Here is a 21,350-nt window from a genome sequence, read left to right on the forward strand (position 1 = left end):
TTTATTTATTTATTTATTTATTTATTTATTTATTTATTTATTTATTTAGAGAGCACAAGCCGGGGGAGAGGCAGAGGAAGAGGGAGAGAGACTCTCAAGCTGACTCCCCACTGAGCGCAGAGCCCTACATGGGGCTCCATCTCACAACCCTGAGATCATGACCTAAGTCTAAACCAAGAGTCAAACACTCAACAGACTGAGCCACCCAGGTGCCCCCCAAAATAAAATCTTTTTAAAAAATGCACAAGAGGCACAAAAATAGATCTGTGGATAGCATAGGTTTTCTAGAATCAACGCTAGCATTTTAAAAAATTGAATATATAGTAAAGGGGGGGGTCATCATATATCCAGAGAAGGAAAGGATTATTTTTAAATGTTGCTGGGACAACTGGTTTGTAATTGGGAGAAATATAATTTTTTATCTCATAAAATAAATTCCAGATCAGATGGTTAAGTGGTCTCATTCTATCTGTGAAGATAGATCTTTATTCCAAATGTTATTTGAGGTAGTAAAGAAATAGGTTTTTGATGAATCTTAAGATCTGGGTTTTTCATTCTCTTATTATTCATCATTTTCTGAAAATGGTATCTATTCTTTTAGATAGTGTTAGGAATATAATATTTTAGTTTGTTCAGGTCATGCTGTAATTCATTCTTCAAGATAGTGAACTTGAAGATCAGTTAACTGCAGTAAAATGACTTGTTTAAAATAATATAGTGTATAGTGGGTAGGAATTAAAACTGAACTCATAAAGTCATACCATACATAGCCTTTGTATTTAAAAAAATGATACTCAGATAAATGCTTCTGATAAAATAGTTTCATAGTGGCTTATTCCTGTTCAGAAGAGTCATAGCTTTACTAGTGTCATTTACGTAGCTTTCCTCACATTCAGTCTAACCTGGATCTCAGCTATCGGCTACTTATCAGACATAAATTTGGCAGAGGTCTTAGGAGTCTGAACTGGCTGATGTGTCTTCTCTCAACTTCCACGCCATAGCTTCTCATTTCAAATGGTGAAACCTGGGCGTCTGGGTGGCTCAGTGGTTAAGCGTCTGCCTTCGGCTCAAGTCATGATCTCAGGGTCCTGGGATCCAGCCCCACGTCGGGCTCCCCGCTCTGTGGGAAGCCTGCTTTTCCCCCTCCCACTCCCTCTGCTTGTGTTCCCTCTCTCACTGTGTCTCTGTCAAAAAAAAAAAAAAAAAATCTTCAGATGGTGAAAACTTGTGAAAATAGTTTCTGTCTCTCTCTTTAGGCTAACTTTTGGGTAATTTCCTGGGATCTAAGTTCTTTTTCCCTGATTTTCTCTTTAGTTAGGTCTCATCTACTGTATAACTAACGTCAAGGTTTGAATTTCATTTACTGTATATTTCAGTTCTAATAATTCCAAGTTAGCCTTTATTGATAGTGCATTATTGTTTTCTAGTGCCTATTTCTTTTTTAATATTTGATCATTTTATATATACTTATAGTAACAGTCTGGTAATTCTCTTTCCTCTATGAGAGTGGTGGGAGTTTGCTTCATGGTGGACTGTTGCCTCCTGTGTTTTGCAATTTTGTATCATATGTTTTGCAATGTATTGTGAGCTCATTTTAAGAGAGACAAGGACTCTTAAGTATTGGGAGTGATTCTCCCCAGAGAGTATTACCAGTTTGAGGCCATTTTTTTTTTTTTTTAAGATTTTTATTTATTTATTTGAGAGAGAGAGGGAGATAGAATGAGCAGGGAGGAGGGGCAGAGAGAGAGGGAGAAGCAGACTCCCCACTGAGCTGGGAGCTCAATGTGGGGCTTAATCCCGAGACCCTGAGATCATGACCCAAGCTGAAGTCAGACACTTAACCGACTGACCCACCCAGGCGCCCCTCGAGGCCATCAAACTTCAGAGCCTCATGAAGGCAGATCTGTGTTTGTAAAATCCAGGGAGATGTTTTTACTTTCCCAGCCCCAGAGCCAGCGCAAAACACAAGTACTCTAGTCTTTCCATGCACTGCTGAGCTCCACTTATGCCAGGCCTTTTCTCTTCCTTTTTTTTTAAATTTATTTTTCAAGTTTTTATTTATATATTTTTATACACATGTGGCAGTAAAAATAGAATATTTCTTTCTCCCCTATTTTTACACAGATGGTAACATAACATAAGTAATGCTCTATACGTCACTTCTTGGTAAGGAGTATTACCCATATATCTTGGGTATCTCCATCATCGTTCCCCTAATAAGCTTCCTTATTTTTTTTTTTGTCATCCCAGTTGATGGACATTTATTTTTTTTTTAAGATTTTATTTTTTGAGAGAGAGTGAGAGTGCACGCGCATGAATCCGGGCAGTGGCAGAGGAAGAGGGAGAAGCAGACTCCCTGCTGAGCAGGGAGCCCGAAGCGGGACTCGATCCCAGGACCCTGGGATCATGACCTGAGCTGAAGGCAGCCGCGTAACTGACTGAACCACCCAGGCGCCCCACCAGTTGGTGGACATTTAATCCGTGGCTCTTTCTGTGACATTTTGCTCTAAGGGCCCATGGATATTAATTCTCAGATTCCATTTTCTTCAGTGACCTGTTTTTCTCTTCACCAGGATCAACTTGCAGCAGATATGTACAACTTTATGGCCAAAGAAGGGGAGTATGGCAAATTCTTTGTTACGGTAAGCCCCTCACCTTGCCAAAATATGAAAGCATTGTAAAAATTGAGTTGTTTTAGCTTTTTTTGCAAAAGATTTCATTTTTGGTTTTGCTCAGCCGTTGTGTGTGTGTCCATCCGATGCTAACGTTACTTTTGTTTTTGAATGTGGGTCTGTTCTCAGTTATTAGAAGCCCAAGCAGATTACCATAGAAAAGCATTAGCAGTCTTAGAAAAGGCCCTTCCCGAAATGCGAGCCCATCAAGGTAATGTAACCTGCGTGCTGGCTGATGCCCCCTTTCCTAAGCCTCTGCCACTTCCGCCTCTGTTCTTCTTACCCCCTGACTCCTTTGCATGCATCTCCTCTGGATAACGCCTCTCTGCCTAGGAGAGTACTATCTCCCAGCATAATTTCATCTTCCTTGCCGCATTCTCTAATTTCTTCCAAACCCAAATTAACCTACTAATGGGACATTCGCAGCTCTTCTGACATCTTCGGTTGAAGAGAAAGCTGGACCCTTGGTGGTGCGGGGCGGGGGGCGCTGGTGTCTGTACGTGTCTTCCTGTCTTCTCCTCTTCCGAGTCAGTTATTTGGTCCCTTGGGTTTAATTCTGACCCTGTGATTCCAAGAGCATACATTCTGGGGAAAATATTGTGGACCTTCGAAAAGGAATTTTAGAAGCCAATGCTTGCTAGCCCCTCATCGGCATGACTGAATCATAAGGCCATGACCACTCTTTCCCCCTCTTCCTTGCGGTCCTACAAGGCTCTGGTTCTTAGCACTCACATTCTGCCCACCATACTCAAGCTCTCGGCCAACTTCACCCACAAGTGGTGAGTGGACTGAGCTTTCTCCTGAGGCTTAGTTTTACCTGCACATTAAAGCTTTTGACTCTTAATTCTCTGATTTGCTGTCAGAGCATCTCCCAGCAGAGATCAGCAAACACAGTTGAGGCAGACGTTGCTCTGTCTTCTTTGATCCTATCGTACTCTTTTGCTTGTGTAGACCCCACATTGGGAGCTTAGGTTTCTCCCTGCAGAACCTTTGGTCTTGAGCTGAAGAGGATCAAGCCAAGTGCTGAGTGTGGCGACTCCATGATCTGGAATGCAAGTCAGCAGGTGTGTGAGTGGAATGTGTGTGTTGGGGGTGTGCACACACACTCGCATCCTCAAGAATGTCACTTCTCTCAGTTTAAGGAGGTCCCAGCAGCTTCTGGCTTTGTGCCTGAAAGGTTTTGGATGATCGAATTAGAAAATTCTATATCTTGACCCACCTGCATCGTCAGATCTTCGGCCATCTTGAGTAAATGCGTCTGATTGACTCTTCCTAGGATGAGCTGCCCTCGCTTTCCTAAGTGATCTAATCTCCTTGTTGGTGGATGACGAGGTCGAGTCGCAGTGCAAAGGAGTGAAGCTGCTGGCCAACGTTCAGCCTTGCAAGGGGCAGGCTCCTGCCGGGCAAGTTCCAAGTGCCAAGAGCATGTATCTGTGGGATACATACCGTGTGCCTGGCCGTGTGTAGGACAAAATAGGAACCATCATCATCTTAGCCTTTGAATGAATTAAAGTCTGGTTTAGAGCTGACTAACAAGCATAAAAAAAAGAGAAGATTGGGTTTCGTGAGCAGGACTTTTTTTTTTTTTTAAGATTTTATTGATTTATTTGAGAGAGAGAGCACGAGAGGGGTGAGGGGCAGAGGGAGAAAGAGAAGCAGGCTCCCCACTGAGCAGAGAGCCCAATGCGGGGCTCGATCCCAGGACCCTGAGATCAAAACCTAAGCCAAGGCAGACGCTTAACTGACTAAGCCACCCAAGTACCCTGTGGACTTTTTTTTTTTTAACTACTTTTTCCCCAAGTTCTTTATTTTTTTTTTTTAAAGATTTTATTTATTTATTTGACAGAGAGAACACAAGTAGTCAGAGTGGCAGGCAGAGAGAGAGGGAGAAGCAGGCTCCCCACCGAGCAGGGAGCCCAATGTGGGGCTCGATCCCAGGACCCTGGGATCATGACCTGAGCCGAAGGCAGACACTTAACCGACTGAGCCACCCAGGCACCCCTCAAGTTTTTTTTTTTTAACTATTTTTTTCCCAAGGCTATTTTCCCTAGAGAAGTATGTCAGCAAGTGACAGGGAACAGGAAGAGGGCAGGGAGGAGGCTGAGGATGGAACAAGGAGCAGGTGTGCAGGAGCAGAAACCCAGCGAAGGAAATGTGATCCATATTTCTTTCCAAGGTTGCCAGGCCTTGGAATTCAATCCCTTCCACCTCTGCCTGTCCTCCCATCTCCCTGTTGTCTTAGTTCCTGTCTTCCTCTTCCTTTTTCTTCTGTTTTCAGAAAGACTCAGAGCATCCTTATAGTAGGAAAAAAACAACCTTGACCCCACAGCTGCCACACCCCTGTGCACCCCAATCTCACACGCACAGTCAGCTGACCGGACTCGGGACCTGCCTCTCTGCAACATGGTGCCCTGTTAAGTCTCATCCTCCTCTGTTCTTCTGGTAGGCTCTCTGAATGACTCGTTTCCACCGGCCAGCCCTTCACACTGTGCAGTCTCACTTCTGCTCCCAGTCACGTTTCTATTAAGAGTAAAAAAGTACTGCAGTTCCCAGTGGACCAGAGGTTCTTAATTGTCAGATCCTGGCATCTGATGTGCCTTGGGCTGTCTCTTCCTTGATGGAATGTGTGCCCCTCATTGCACCTGATTCTTTCATTATTAGGGCTGTGCACATCCCCTCCTGACCCCTTTGTCCCCAAAGCCCCCTCCTGGTGCCAGCCCCCATTGTCACCCGTGTCTTCACCCTCATAACCACCTCACTGCTGGTTCCCTCAGAGACTCCTTCAGCTGTCCCCTGAAACTTCATGCATCCCAGAAAGCAAGCCGATTCTTACCCCAAAACCAGTTGCCCTTCTCTCCTCCATGTCTCCTGGACGCCACCTCCCTCCAAACCACCCAGGCTTGACCTTGGAGCTGTCTTGTCCTTCCTTGCCCATACCCTGTAGCTGGCGTCTGTCCTTTCTGCCCTCTGCTGGGCCTTCTGCTCCGCCCACACCGTCCCCCCTCCTCTGGGCCTCGTCACCTTGGGCAAGAGCTATGGAATCAAGTGTAAATTCTGAGACTCAAGATCCCTGGTCTTTTCTCAGCCCTTCTTCCTGGTCTGTTTCATTCAGACCCCCCAGCTCCCCTCCTTGAAGCCAACAGCAAACACTGTCCCCCGAGTCGCCCTAGTGTCTGTGTTCTGCGCCAGAAGTCGCAAACAGCTGTATCTCATTTTTCAAAAAATTTTGCCATCATTTAAACACCAGACGCCTTCACATAACAATCCGATTTCTGGCTTCTCTTGAAAGTCACGAAAGTCCGGCGACACAGGTCGTTGGGCACTGAGGAGTGGGGGGCGGGGGGCTACCTTTCAGCGGACCCCTTGCCCCCAGCCTGACTCAGCACCTCAGGGGCCTCCTTGGCCCCTGTGGGCACCCGCATCTGCAACCCTGATCTGTACCATTTTCCGGCCACGACTTAGCAAACATGTCTTGTCTTTTGTTAATGACTGTTGTATGTTCACGTGTATGTCTTGTCTTTTCTTCCCAGTTAGAAGGGTGGGGAGTCTCTGTGACCTTGGGGCGCTGCTGCAGCGCCCGGCACCTAGCAGGTCCGTTGTTGGAGATGCCAGCATCCTTTGGGCAGTTTGGCACAGGAGTCGTCTAGATGACTGGTTCTCACATCCGCCCTCTGCCAACATTACTCCAAGGTCGGGGGTGGGGCACACTGTCGAGCGTTTCCCAGAAAGTTCCAGTGGGGGTTCAGAGAATGCCCGGCTCTTGCCGCCATGGGGTCAGGCATGTGGTGGTAGTGATGGCAGGTGCCATTTCCAGAACTCTCCTGGGTGTTCTGATGTACCCCCCAGGGGAGGGGTCTCATGGCCACTTTCTGCTTGTGTTGAGAATCATTTAGATAAAAGGGACAAATGCAGGGGAAGGACTGGCCTCTGAGAGGACTGTCACAGAGTTCTGTCTTCTGAGAAGGGTCAGACCCCCAGATGCTCTTGCTACCAGGAATTACACGGGCCGGGGCCAGAGACAAGGAGGGCACCTGCCTGCCTTGCCCTCACCCCTCTTCGACCTGGACCCCACTTGCTCTTTCCACTGATTTTAACCTTGTACAGGCTCTCAGCTCCATGGACCTGGGGGGTTCTCTCTTCCTTCCCCTGCGTGCAGATCATGCAATGGGGCCTGTCCCCGCTCTTCCGTGTAGCCGAGGGTAAGGGGGCACATCAGAGTCCTCCTGCCTGCTTTGAACCCAAGGTTCGAACAGCAAAGTGGCTGCACGACGTTAACCCCATTAATGGTGCCGAGAAGGACATGAACCCTTCCCGTCACTGGAAAGGCCTAAGTGTTGCTCAGCAGAATAGCTTCCATGGACCGGTTTCCCCTCTTTACGTCTGTGGGCGTCTCAGGCAGCACGAGATCTGTACGCACCCACCGGCGGCCCAAACCCAAGCAAACACTTCTCTTTCTAATGGAATTCATGAAATTCTTGTTTGCATTTCACTGCTCTATTGTGTGTACTCCTGCTAAGCTGCCTCACATCTCTTGTGGAATGAAGCAGAGTATGTGACCCCAAAATAACATAAACGACCACTTTACTACTGGTGCAAGCTTCAGCCTCGGCTGCTTTGGGGCTGCAGATACTGCGTGGTTTCCTATTCAGAACGTTCGGGAGCTGGCTGGGGCGACAGCATTCGGAAGCTCGGCATGTCACGGAGACATTGCATTTCATATGAGTTCACATCGGCCATCTTCCGGTCTTGTGTGATGAAGCTTGGCTTGTGTTCAAAATCTTAAGAAGTTATTTCCTTTTTCACATGGAAGGAGTCTATTTCTTGTTCGGAGATAGAAGGCCAGTGCCGCTTTGCATGGCGAGAGTAAATTGCCTTCCAGTGAAATCAGTATGCTCAGACGAATGCTCGGGGTAGCCCCAGGCAGCCCACCTGTCCCATGCAGGAGCCCCGTCGCGCTCCTGGCAGCCCCGGCAGCTCACCCTGGAGGGCATTCAGGGCTCTGTTCCGCAAGTAACCCCTCAGCCTGGGACCTACTCTTGCTCTAGTACATGGTAAATAACCAAAGCAAACAGAACAGATGCTTCCCCTTTTCCCAAAGCCTCAACTGCCAGTCTGCTAAAAAAAAAAAAAATCCCCTTTGTTAGTTTGGGGAGAAAAAAAACTCCCCAATGATGCCGTGAGATCGCTGGGTGTCTCATGGATGGTTTGCTGCTCTAGATAAGTGGGCGGAAAAGCCAGCCTTTGGGACGCCTTTGGAAGAACACCTGAAGCGGAGCGGCCGTGAGATCGCACTCCCCATCGAAGCCTGCGTCATGCTACTCCTGGAGACCGGCATGAAGGAGGAGGTGAGCGGCGCTCGGGGGCCCCCGGGCCGCCATCTACACCGCATACACTGACAGCTTCCCAGGTTCTGTCGCCGTGACCTGCATTTTAAATGGGGACCCTGCACACTGTACCCGGAACAGACACTGTGAATGAAATGAGTTTCACAGAACATTTCCCTTTCCTGCTTGCGGTACACCCTGACTTTCATTTTTGACTCTGGTTGTGATTTGTGACATTGAATTTCATTTAAAAAAAATTTTTTTTACAAGATTTTATTTATTTATTCACGAGAGACGGAGAGAGAGAGCGAGGGAGAGGGAGAAGCAGGCTCCCCATGGAGCAGGGAACCCGATGCGGGACTCCATCCCAGGGCCCTGGGATCACGACCTGAGCCAAAGGCAGATGCTTAACCAATTGAGCCACCCAGGCGCCCCGGTGCCCCTAAATTTTTAAAAAGATTTTATTTCTTTATTTGAGAGAGAGAGAAAGAGAGGGGGAGCACAGAGGGAGAGTGAGAGGGAGAAGCAGACTCCCCCGAGCAGAGAGCCTGACGTGGGGCTTGATCCCAGGACCCTGAGCTCATGACCTGAGCCGAAGGCAGACTAAGCCACCCGGGCACCCCTGTGACATTGAATTTCAAGATGCACTAAATGGACCAGAGCTTCTGTGAGCTTTAGCAGAATCTTACATTTGGGTAGTACTATGCATTTTGGTAGGGGTATTTACATACTTATTTTATGGAATCCTTACTCCCCAAAACCCCATGAATCAAGCAGGGCAAGTCTTGTTATTCCTCTCGTCAATAAGTGAATGAGTTCATGGTAGGGGGCAATCAAAATCAAACGCTAAGTCTTTTTTTTTTTTCCCTTTTAAAAACCTTATTGAAATATAATGTACATAGAAAATGTATGTATCATAATTGAACAGCTTGATAAGTTTCCACAAACTGAACCCACCTGTGTGATCAGCACCCAGATCAAGGAACAGCCCAGAAGTCCTCCTTGTGTTTGTTTCCAGTCACTGCCCCATCTCCCACTGATGTGACCCCAACTTCTAGTAGCCGATATCAGAGCTGTCAGCCAGGGCCAATTTTGTCCCCTTCGGGAGATGTTTGGCAAAGTCTGGAGACAGTTTTGATTGTCACAGTTTTGGAGGTGGGTTTGCTACTGCTCTCTGGGTAGAGACCAGGGTTGCTGTTAACATCTCAGAATGCACAGGACAGCCTCCACAACAAAGAATTATCTAGCCTGAAATGTCAGTATTACTGAGATTGAGAAACCCTGCCTAGGTTAATTTTGCTTAAAACCTACATCTTTTAACTCCTGGACCAGTGTCTTCATAGTCCTGCCTTTCTTGCTTGACCTTCATGTGTTTTTCTCTAAGTAACTTTTAGGGCAGTGAAGGTGACAAGCAGCCTAGTCTAACAATTTTTAATGAGATGTCATTTAAAAAAATTCTAAATTGGGGCGCCTGGGTGGCTCAGTCGTTAAGCGTCTGCCTTCAGCTCAGGTCATGGTCCCAGGGTCCTGGGATCGAGCCCCGCATCGGGCTCTCTGCTCTGCCGGGAGCCTGCTTCTCCCTCTCCCACTCCCCCTGCTTGTGTTCCCTCTCTCTCTGTGTCTCTCTCTGTCAAATAAATAAATAAAATCTAAAAAAAAAAAAAAAAAAAAATCCTAAATTTAGGGACGCCTGGGTGGCTCAGTCGTTAAGCGTCTGCCTTCAGCTCAGGTCATGATCCCAGGGTCCTGGAATCGAGTCCCACATCAGGCTCCTTGCTCAGGAGGAGCCTGCTTCTCCCTCTCCCTCTGCTGCTCCCCTGCTTGTGCTCTCTCTCTCTCTCTGACAAATAAATAAATAAAATTCTTTAAAAAAAAAGAATCCTAAATTTAGAAAATCTATAGCAATCAACCTTGTGGAAGTATAAAATATTGCATTTAAATAGATTTCTAATAGGCACAGATAATTTAGCAATGGGACAGGGCAAGAGCCCACACCGATCAGGAATGAACTGCTCTCTGCCTGTCTGTCTGCCCCTCTGCCTGTCCATCTGCCCTGCGCTTGGTCCTGTCGTCCTTCCTGGTCGCCCGCCCTCAGAGATGAGGTGTGTGGGAGTCAGGCCGGGACGGAAGCCTCTTCCGTCAGGTCTGTACTGCTGCTCAGCATAAAGCCCACAACTTGAACTTGATGCTCACGGCTTTTTGTTGTCTTTAGGGCCTTTTCCGAATTGGGGCTGGGGCCTCCAAGTTAAAGAAACTGAAAGCTGCTTTAGACTGTTCTACTTCTCACCTGGATGAGTTCTACTCTGACCCCCACGCTGTCGCAGGTGAGCTGCAAGGAGTCGCCCTCGGGGGGTGGGTCCCGTCTCAGACAGATCACCAGTTAAAAATCCAGTGTTCATTTTCAGATTCAGAGAAAATTGAAATGGTCTCCCTATGTAGGTTTAACTAGACAAGCTGAAATGACAAATAAAACTGCATAAGGGCACACACACACATACACCCCATTTCCTGTTTGGGGGGGTTTCTTTGTTTTCCTGATTATTAAGTAAAGGTGAAGGTAGCTTCTAACCCAAACATTTGGAGATCTGCTTGTATTTCCTTCCCTTCTTTCTCCTTCACAGTCTAGATCTTCCTGGGGAAATGATGTCCATTAGAAGGTGACTTTGAAGCTAATTTTATTTTCTACTGACCCGTCAATCTATTTTGCAAGGGCCGGAATTTGTTTTAGGAACACTCCATGCTCTAACTGCTCCTGCTGATTCATAGATTGTTACAGATATTCTTGGCAGGTTGTAATTGAGATCATTTCAATTTGTAAAAAATAATATGTCCTGAGATTCCCAGGCTTACCCCTTGACATACTCAAAGTGAGTGTTAACAATTTCAGGTGCTTTAAAGTCCTATTTACGGGAACTGCCTGAACCTTTGATGACTTTTAATCTGTATGAAGAATGGACACAAGTTGCAAGGTAAGTTTAAAGAACACTGAGTTTTCGGGCGCCTGGGTGGCTCAGTTGGTTAAGCGACTGCCTTCGGCTCAGGTCATGATCCTGGAGTCCTGGGATCGAGTCCCGCATCAGGCTACCTGCTCAGCAGGGAGTCTGCTTCTCCCTCTCCCGCTCCCCCCTCTTGTGCTCTTTCTCTCTCTCACTCTCTCTCTCAAATAAATAAATAAAATCTTTAAAGAACACTGAGTTTTCAAAGTTAAAGGAAATGATGGGATATTACGTCCCCTTTATGAATCATCTTACTCTCAGGGCTCATAAAATAACATTAAAATAGCACACGTGTTAAATAATATGTGCCTCAGTTCTTACGTATCGGGTGAGAATATTGAGTATTATTATTAGCGTGGGAGAGTCAGCACTTAGGCATTGGCTTCAATTTGCGTGATGTTTATGGATGAAGACATATAGTGGGACCTGCGTTCATAGACCCCTTTTAGATGGAAGAAAGCCCTGTCTTGGGGACAGGTGTCTTACCGACCAGCGGCAATGTGCCTGGCGAGCCACGGGAAACTCAGCTGTGCAGTAAACAGTGTTGATGGTACTGGTAATGGTTGTTAGCGCTTACTGTGTGCTCAGTACATACTAATCTTGATACCCGTTACCTCCTATCATCCATGATCAATGACATAAAAGACAGATGTGGTTAGCCTCATTTTCCAGACATGGAAACTGAGGCTGGGGGAGGCACGGAGCCCAGGGAACAGCGAGTAATTGGCAGAGCGGGAATTCAGACCCAGACCTGTCTGCCCCAAAGACTGTGTCCCTGTCCTTTGCTCCTTCTCCCCCGCCCCCGGCTTCCGTGTGTCTAGGAGCTGTTGGCAGCCTTGTCCACCAAGTCCCAGAGGCTTCTCTCTGGCCGGCCAGGCTGCCTCCTTATTAGCTTGTGCCTCATGGTTCTGACTCACGTCCTCCCTCAGGGGCCTAATTCCTCAGCCCTAAGGGAGGAAGAACAGATCTCCCTTCCCCTCCTACCTTTCCCCTGTCACCCGTTCCCAGCAGATGGGCTGCAGGGTCTATTCAGTTAGGCTTCAGTGGCAGGTGGCTCTACCCTGGTTGGTAAGGCTTTTAAAGTCAGAGTAAGGGGTGCCTGGGTGGCTCCGTCGGTTAAGTGGCTGCCTTAGGCTCAGGTCATGATCCCGGGGTTCTGGGATCGAGTCCCGCGTCGGGCTCCCTGCTGAGCAGGGAGCCTGCTTTCTCTCAGCCTGCCGCTCCTCGAGGCCACTGTGTGCTCTCTCTCTCTCTGACAAATAAGTAAAATCTTAAAAAAAAAAAAAAAAAAAGTCAGTACGTTCGTAGTCACGGTCATATCCTTAGAACCTGCGTGTGGCCCAGCCTCTCGTCAGCGTCCATGTTTCTGGGGCTGAATAAACGGAGCCTAACAGCAGCATCAAGTAGAAGAGCATTCGGGGTCTCCTCTATTCGGTAGCCTGCCCCACTCCTCCTGCACCTTGACTCGTCTCTCGGCTCTGAGACTCCCAACATCGTTCCCGTGAGAAAATACTCTCTTCGAAGCAGGTATCTGTTTATGGATGTCTTGATTCTCCATACGTGAGAAATGTCAGCATCCCGGTGGCCCATTGACTGGCCTCTAACGTATAATTATGTTTACCCCCTACCTGTCACTCCAGATGGGTCCAGTTGTGGAGGACGTTTTAGGTCCAAGGGTGTGCTGTGTGGGCAACGGCTAACACCCTCTCCTGCTGGCGGGCATCGGTGACTGACCTCACCTGGCCCTCTTTTGTCGATGGAAGTTTGCATGTGGAAGCCGTAGAGCAGAGGAGCCCCTGCGATTGCTTCACGACAGGAAAGGGCTGCTGGGCCTGGAGCCTTTGAGCAGAGTTAAGGGCAGGGAAAGGCACGGGGGGTCTGGGTGCCCAGGAGCGTGGCCAGCTCACCTGTGGCTGGGCCAGCAAGAGATCTGGGCTCCAGCAAGCCGCCCGTGGAGATAGGCACCTGCCTAGACAGAATTTTCAGCGGTGTCTGTCTCCTCTGTGCCAGGTATGTTTCTAAGGTTATGCCTCTGGAACCTCCCCGTCACTTGGCAGAATCAACTTCTTTTTTTTTTTTTTTTTTTTAGATTTTATTGATTTATCAGAGAGAGAGAGCACAAGCAGGGGGAGTGGCAGGCAGAGGGAGAAGCAGGCTCCCCACTGAGCAGGGAGCCCAATGCGGGACTCGATCCCGGGACCCTGGGATCATGACCTGAGCCGAAGGGCAGACTCTTAACTGACTGAGCCACCCAGGCGTCCCCAGAATCAACATCCTTATCCCCAGGCGGGCACTTCAGGAGACCGAGTCTTGGCAAGGCTAACTCACTGCTCAGAGTGAAAGATTTATTTGGTATTTGACTCCAAATGTATTTACTTCCAAATCCGTCCCGTTTTCCAGCCGTGTTTTCCCTGTCAATGAAAGCATCGCTGTTAACATAGCCTGTTATTTACTCAGGGGTTACTAATGATGTGTCTTAATGGAGGGTTATGAATACAGGTTTGGTTTTTTTTTTTTTCCCTCAGTGTGCAGGATCAAGACAAAAAACTTCAGGATTTATGGAGAACATGTCAAAAGTTGCCACCACAAAATTTTGTTAACTTTAGGTATGTATGACCGGCATCCTGCAAATTAAACCAGCAAGCCACAGTGACTCTGGAGCGAAGAATGGTGCCATCTGCAGCAGAAGTCACCCAGTCCAAGCACACTAAACAAGTGCTTTGGAGAGGACTGGGGGTTGCTGGGAATGGGATTTGATGTATGTTATTGTGACGCATATCACCGTGTGGTGCATCCGCATCGCGTCTGCCTTAACAGCTAAGTCCCCTGGTCAGTTTACCACTGCAGCTACTAGGAGGAAGTTCTCATGGAGAGTTGGCTTCACTGCGTGATGGCTTTGGAGTCTAAATTGTCCAGTATGGGGGTCTACTGGCTGGCTCAGTCAGCCTACAACTCTAGATCTCAGGGTTGTGAGCTCAAGCCCTACATTGGGCATAGAACTTACTTAAATAAGTTAAAAAAAAAATAAATTGTCCAGTATGTGAAAGGAAAAAATTAATCAATAATTCTATTTTCTGCAATAGCTTTTATATATGCTATATAATTTATTTTTAATAGAGCATAAATCATCCTATTAAATGAAATGTCTAGAACTGGAGATTATGTATTGCTTTGTGGAATTACTGTTTCTAAGAAAATTTACCGGGGAATACATTTCTAGAATTTCACCTCTATTTTCCTTTTGACCTAAAATGTGACGTTGAAGAAGCATAAAGAGAAGAAGCCCAAGGTATTGAAAACCAAAGAAAATTTTATAAGAGGACTTGGTCCAAAATGACAAATATTCTACTGGTGAAATTTCTGTCATGTTACCTGACCTTTAATTTCAGTCCCGGGTTCTACCACTAAATTAAGCTAAATACTCCCTCTGGACACCTTAAATATCAACTTTGCCTTAACGAATACATTAATATTTATAATATCCCTCTTTGATTCATTCAGCACACCCAGCTAGGAATTACAGATAGTCTTAGATTATTCCGTGCCTTATGTTGGAAACTGAATTACAATTCTTGGTAATTTGGGATTTGGTCTCTTATTTTATTTGTTTTACTCTTTATAATTTTGACTATTTTTTGAATAGGGAGCACATTCCCATGGTTCAGAATTCAAAAGGTGTCCAGTGAAAAATCTCTCACATATACACACATACATATATTTGTTGCTCTCACACTCCTCCCTTTTATTTTGAAACCAAATGGTAGTATATATTGTATACATCATTCTCTTCACCTTCTTTGTGCAGTAGACATCCTGAAGATTTTTCCATATCAGTACATAACAATTTTTTATGGCTGTATGGATATATTTTATTAAATCAGCCCCCTATTAATAGATAGTGGGGTTATTCTTAATTTTTTGTTTTTATACTGCTGTGCTTGTATAGGAGCGACTATAACTATGTGATCAATTGGAGATTTTCATAATTACCACATAAAATATTTTCCAATACAGTTTCCTTTAAGCAATGTCCCTCTGCTTGTATTTTTTTATGTTTGTATTAAAATATATCGAGCCCACTGTTAATCAGATTGTAGTTTACTGAGGGGTTGATAGATAGGGCATAAAGGAGAAATGGGTTGGAAATACACAGCAGATAGGGATTGAATTGTGGAGGTTTTCTTGTGAGCTGTTTTCCTCTTCCAACCCCTAACGGAGTCTGTTGTCTGAAACAGAGAGCACAGGACTTTGTAAGATACAGAACCTGAGCCAGATTCTGATTCAGCGCCACTCTGCACTTAGCACCTGAGCAACCTGGGACTGAGCACTGGGGCAGGAGGATGCTGTTCCTGCATATATTTTCCTTTCTCTTTTCTCCCGCAGGTATTTAATCAAGTTCCTTGCAAAGCTTGCTCAGACCAGCGACGTCAATAAAATGACTCCCAGCAACATTGCAATTGTGTTAGGCCCTAACTTATTATGGGCCAAAACTGAAGGGTAAGTGACCTTTCCCCATCTCACGGTATTTTAATCTCCCCTTTGCACCGCAGGGGGACAGACCCCCATTCCAGGGTAAGATGCACTTCCAGAGTTGCGCTTCTGAATCTGGTCTTTCCACGTAGCCGACATTCTCGGAACACTGCTGTGAGCTGAGTCCCATCCCAGATGCTGGTCACGCACACAGTCCTCAGAGGGCCCCGCTCTTGGACAGTCAGGCAGATGAACGGCCGTGGCACTGTGACAGAGCCCCACACACATGTCCGTGCACGTGGGGGTGCTGCCATAGACATTATAAAGTACTACGGCCACAGTACTTACCGAAGGAACACAGCTCAAGCTGAGAAGTGCAGGGAGAGCCCTGCAGAGGAAAAGGCGCTTGGGTTGTACTTGGATGAATAACTCCCTGCAGGTGCGACCCCAATAAGCAAAGGCAGTGTGGGCGTGAAAGGGACTGGTTGCTAATTTGGAGGTGGGGGTGGTGTCACATGGTCTTGTATAACCTGAGCACAGGGGCCAGGAGACTGTGCCAGAGGATTATGAAGCCAGAGCCAGGTTCTGAACGGCCTCATACCTCGCTGAGGTTTTGGAATTTATTTTGGGTCATCAGTGGTTGGGGAGGCATCAAGGTTTCTAAGCAGAAGAATGAGTTAATCAGACTGCATTTAAAAAGATAATTTGGGGGCACCTGGGTGGCTCAGTCATTTAAGCATTGGCCTTCGCCTCAGGTCATGATCCCGGGGTCCTGGGATCGAGTCTCACGTTGGGGTCCCTGCTCCGCGGGGAGTCTGCTTCTCCCTCCCCCTCTGCCCCTCACCCCACTCATGTGCTCTCTCTCTCTCAAATAAATAAATAAAATCTGTTCCAAACCAACTTAAAATCAGCATTTGGACACACCATTGTTCACCAGCTCACTTGCTGTTAACACAGTGCATGCAGACTAAAGAGTGATAGCTGAGTCGGGGTGATTTTCCTCCTGGGGCATCACCACCACATGCTGAGGCCAGAGCCCCGTGGATCTGGTTTTTGCATTTGTGCTTAAATATTTTCTTGTTTTAAAGTAATTCAATTGGGGGTGCCTGGGTGGCACAGTCGGTTAGGCGTCGGACTCTTGGTTTTGGCTCAGGTCATGATCTCCAGGTCCTGGGATCGAGCCCTGCCTTGGGTTCCATGCTCGGCAAGGAGTCTGCTTGAGATTCTCTCTCCCTCTGCCCTTCCCACTAGTGCTCTCTCTCTCTCTAAAATAAATAAATAAATAAATATATATTTTTAAAATAACAAAATAAAGTAATTAAATTGCTCTGACACAACCTGCAGAAATTAGAGGCTGCCCGGGGGAAGCGGTCTAACTTTGTGAATGTCCTTCGCAGAACGCTGGCTGAAATGGCAGCGGCCACCTCAGTCCATGTGGTTGCAGTCATCGAGCCCATCATCCAGCACGCCGACTGGTTCTTCCCTGAAGGTAACGTACCTTTTCAATTTCACAGACCGCCCAAGCAGAACAATAACAGTATAAAAAATTCTTTAAAGAAGAAAATGCTTCAGTAGCCCCTTCGTGAGGATGTGATTGGTTTCATCTTTGACATATTGGCATCCACATTATTTTGTATTTCGCTTTGTTTCACTTCACCCTGGAGTTGTCCACTCAGCCAGTGTGTACTGAATACCCATTGACACCATATGTCTGCTGCTGAGATATGCAGTCTTCCCTGGAGGAACCTGGCCCTTGGAGAAGGCCACATAAACAGATATCATCGTACGTGGCGAGTTAGAAGGAAGGGCAGATGGTTTGACAAACTCAGATGTTGGGCACAAAGAACAAGGACTGCTTTATAGAAGAGGTGACACTGAATGTGCAGTTTTCCGCTTGGAAAACAGCTTTTTGTTTCTGTAGGCAGAAAGCTGGGTCTTTGTAAAGGTGGAAGATGAAGCCGGATAGGTTGACTGGAGCCATTTTGTGAAGGTGGGAGTTGGCTGTGTCAGAAAAAGAGGATTTCAGCCGACAGGTGATAGGTTTCCAGACTACGTTTGTTGTAGTCCTGGGGTTCTCAGAGATTCCATGACCCCCTTCGGGGGCATTGGTAGGGCAAGCTTTGAGAGTCCAGACCTGTGGCCCTGCTGGCCCCTCCCCTGGAGTGTGAGCTCCATGACCCCAGGGCAAGCTCGTTTCTCCTTTCCCAGGGTCCCCTCATGATCGAGAATCATACCTCACTCGTGTAGATTCTCAACAAGTACGTGATGCATGAATGAATACCGGCATTTTGCCCAAGATTTCTTTGGGAAAACAAGTCTTAGAAAACTGCTATAGGCATTATGGAGTTGGTGTTGCCTTTTACTTGTATTTTATATCAAACTGTAAATACCTTTCATTTTTTTTTAGTAATCCATGCTATTGTCCTCTTCCATATTCCCTGATTTTTTTTTTTTTTTAAAGAAGAAGGCAGAGGAATTGTGTAACTTATATTCTGAATCACACCCCCTCCTTATCTCTAGTTTCCTCATTTTACCTCCCCCTGGTGTGGCAAACCATTCTTGAAAAGATGAGGGGGCAGGGAGTTGCACCTGTGAAACAGGGAGGGCTGATGGGAGTTTTAAAGCCTCATGCACCCGTATGCTCTACACCTCATGTGCAGGCAGACCTCACTTTATGGCGCTTCCTAGATGCTGCAGTATTTTACAAGTTGAAGATTGGCGGCAACCCTGCCTTGAGCGTGTCCTTTGGTGCCATTTTTTCCGATAGCATTTGCTCATTTCATGTCTCTGTCCCATTTTGGTAATTCTTGCAGTATTTCAAACTTTTTCTTTCTTATTATATTGGTTATAGTGATCTGTGATCGGTGATTACGACTTGCTGAAAACTCAGATGATGGTTAGCAATTTCTTAGCAACAAAGTATTTTTTAAATAAGGTATGTGCCTTGTGTTTGTAGACATACTGCTATGACACATGGCTGCATAGTGTAAACATAACTTTTATGTGCACTGGGGAACCAGAAGAGTCATTTGACTTGCTTTATTGTGATAATTCATTTTATTGGGATGTTCACTTCGTCGCGATACTTGCTTCATCACGATACTCGCCGTATTGCAGTGGTCTGCCTCCAAACCTACCTTATCTCTGAGGTGTACCTGCACGCTTGTCTCTTTGTCTCCTTGCAGAGGTGGAATTTAACGTATCGGAAGCATTCGTGCCTCTCGTCACCCCGAATTCCAATCACTCATCTCACACTGGAAATGACTCTGACTCAGGGACCCTCGAGAGGAAGCGGCCTGCCAGCATGGCGGTCATGGAAGGGGACTTGGTGAAGAAGGAGAGGTGTGTTTAGAGCTGTTCACTTTCCTCCAATGGTAGATGTCATGTAGAAGAATTCCTAAACCCTTGGGATCTGGTACTGCGTCAGTGGACCTGTAGTACAAGAGTGGCCCACGGCGCGCCCATGACTGTCAGGTCCCGATATTTCGGGAATTCTGCTCTAGTTCACTACAAACACTAACGTGACCACAAGGCAGCTCTGTAGCTTGTCAGTACACATTTGTTCCATATGCATCCGAGCTTCAGTTGGTCTGCGGTAAGCATCATACTCATGCTACAAAGCCACCTAAACGTACTTGACGAGGGGGGAAGGGAGAGAAAAAGCAGGGGGACGTTAGGTATTGTGGACAGATGGGAGAATAACCCACCTCTCACAGTGAGTTGTCGGATTTGGTTTTCAAAGAGACACATTTTGGGTGTGACTTGGCCCCTCAGTGGAAGCCAGCCGCTGACTCCGATGCTCAGCTGGAGATACTCCCGTATTTGGACTTAGTGGGAGACGCAGGTCTCTATACTGTGCTCCACGGGCGATTTTAGTGGGATTTTCTTTTTTTTTTTTTTTTAATGTTTTATTTATTCATGAGAGTCAGAGAGACAAAGAAGCAGAGGCAGAGGGAGAAGCAGGCTCCCCGCCTAGCAGGGAGCCCAATGCGGGACTCAATCCCAGGACCCTGGGATCATGACCTGAGCCGAAGGCAGACGCTTAACCATCTGAGCCACCCAGGCGCCCTTTTAGTGGGATTTTCAAAACTTAATAAGGCTGTCTGTGACTTACGCCTTCAGAAGCCAACCTGTTCAATCCGTACGAGGAAATGCCACTGTGCTCACCCACAAGGCCACGTCAGAGAGGCCTGCGGAGTAACGTGCTTTTCGCGCTCACATGGAATAACATCACTGGACGTGGTTTTACAACTAAACAGCAAGCTTTTCTTTTCATTGCCCGATCTTATAGTGAGCTCTGATTTTTTTGTTTCCTTTTGCTTTGTTGTTGTTTTTTAATCCATAGCAAAGGTCCATGCTTTACTTTCCGTCTGTCCCTCTGAAACCCACATTTCTTTTTTTTTTTTTTTAAAGATTTTATTTATTTATTTGAGAGAGAGAATGAGAGAGAGAGAGAGAGCATGAGAGGGGGGAGGGTCAGAGGGAGAAGCAGACTCCCCGCCGAGCAGGGAGCCCGATGCGGGACTCGATCCCGGGACTCCAGGATCATGACCTGAGCCGAAGGCAGTCGCTTAACCAACTGAGCCACCCACGTGCCCGAAACCCACATTTCTTACGGGCAGAAGTTTTACTTCTCTGAAGCCCCGATCACACATTAGGTCCTGCTTCCTAATGACACACTGGCCACGGCACAATTAGCCTTCACGTATTTGAAGTCACGAAATGCAGCATCCTGGCCCTGGTGGGCACGCAGGAAACGATTCTCGGTTATCTCCCGGGGTGGATTCTCCCCGCCAACTGACCCGGCACATGCGAGCTCAGGGAGCCCCATGTCTCTGTTTTTCAAACTGAAAAGCTTGAGAGTTCATCCATCAGTCGGCTTACGTGAAAAGTGAATCTTCCTCCTCCCCATCCTCCAACCACCGTCTCCTTCCCGAAAGCAATGATATTTTTCCAGGGTCACGAATCCTTTCAGATACATTCTTTGCATCCGCCCACACCAGTGCTCATACAGCTCAGCTGTAGAGGCAGGGCGGTGTGACATCCCGACGCTGCCCGCAGCCTCCACCCCGTCCCCCGCATGCACAGACGCAAGGCGGCCATTGGGTGGTAGGCAGGTAGGCGCGCTAACGCGATGTCACCCACTCAGGACGAGGCCTGCCTGTGTGCTTTCAGCTGTTCACACCCGAATTGAGAAAGGACATTGATCAGTACCAGGTCTGTTGGTTTGCTCAGGTGGAAAGCCAGGTTGAGCTGCTTGCCTTGGTAACAGCAGCGACCATTCGTCTGGTCCTCGCCGCCTCACTGCATGCTGGGCAACTCGGGTGGCTCACCCCGTGCGCGGGTTTTAACACGTGCGGACCCGTGGACTTCTGTCTCTATAGTCGCTTGCATGCTGTGTTGACTGTTTCTTCTTTCTGTGTAGCTTTGGTGTGAAGCTTATGGACTTCCAGGCCCACCGGCGGGGTGGCACTCTAACTAGAAAGCACATATCCCCAGCTTTCCAGCCGCCACTCCCGCCCACAGATGGCAGCACCTTGGCTCCTGCAGGCCCAGAGCCCCCTCCCCAGAGCTCTAGGGCTGAAAGCAGCGCAGGGGGTGGGACAGTCCCCTCTTCTGCGGGCACACTGGAGCAGGGGCCAAGCCCGGGCGACAGGTAAGAAGGCCGGCTTCTGCTGGCAGTGGGTGCTCAGTGCCCCAGCCTTCTTGCAGGCGCTGGCCTGCAGGCATGGCCTCCATGCCCACAGAATCGCTCAGCAGGGAGTGAACCAGATCTGCCTTCACTCTTCTGGTTGGCAAAGGATGGGAGAAAAGACTGCAAATTGCTTGCTTCCTTTCCTGTTTTCCAAAAGAAGCAACATTTGTTTGCATTCTTTACCATACTGCTT

General features: G+C 47.3%; 1 protein-coding gene across 1 annotated transcript in view; it reads left to right on the top strand.

The window, feature by feature from the left end:
- Positions 1 to 21,350, top strand: part of ARHGAP17 (Rho GTPase activating protein 17) — a 51,236-nt gene that overhangs the window by 12,205 nt on the left and 17,681 nt on the right. The window contains exons 7-16 of the mRNA XM_034988029.1: positions 2,574 to 2,642; positions 2,802 to 2,883; positions 7,890 to 8,017; positions 10,209 to 10,320; positions 10,884 to 10,965; positions 13,518 to 13,598; positions 15,376 to 15,489; positions 16,860 to 16,951; positions 18,648 to 18,804; positions 20,888 to 21,118. Of these exons, the coding sequence (XP_034843920.1) occupies positions 2,574 to 2,642; positions 2,802 to 2,883; positions 7,890 to 8,017; positions 10,209 to 10,320; positions 10,884 to 10,965; positions 13,518 to 13,598; positions 15,376 to 15,489; positions 16,860 to 16,951; positions 18,648 to 18,804; positions 20,888 to 21,118 (1,148 nt within the window). The remainder of the gene's footprint in view (positions 1 to 2,573; positions 2,643 to 2,801; positions 2,884 to 7,889; positions 8,018 to 10,208; positions 10,321 to 10,883; positions 10,966 to 13,517; positions 13,599 to 15,375; positions 15,490 to 16,859; positions 16,952 to 18,647; positions 18,805 to 20,887; positions 21,119 to 21,350) is intronic.

The sequence above is a fragment of the Mirounga leonina genome, unplaced genomic scaffold (assembly GCF_011800145.1).
Source record: "Mirounga leonina isolate KUSES-001 unplaced genomic scaffold, KU_Mleo_1.0 Mir_448, whole genome shotgun sequence".
Classification (NCBI taxonomy): domain Eukaryota; kingdom Metazoa; phylum Chordata; class Mammalia; order Carnivora; family Phocidae; genus Mirounga; species Mirounga leonina.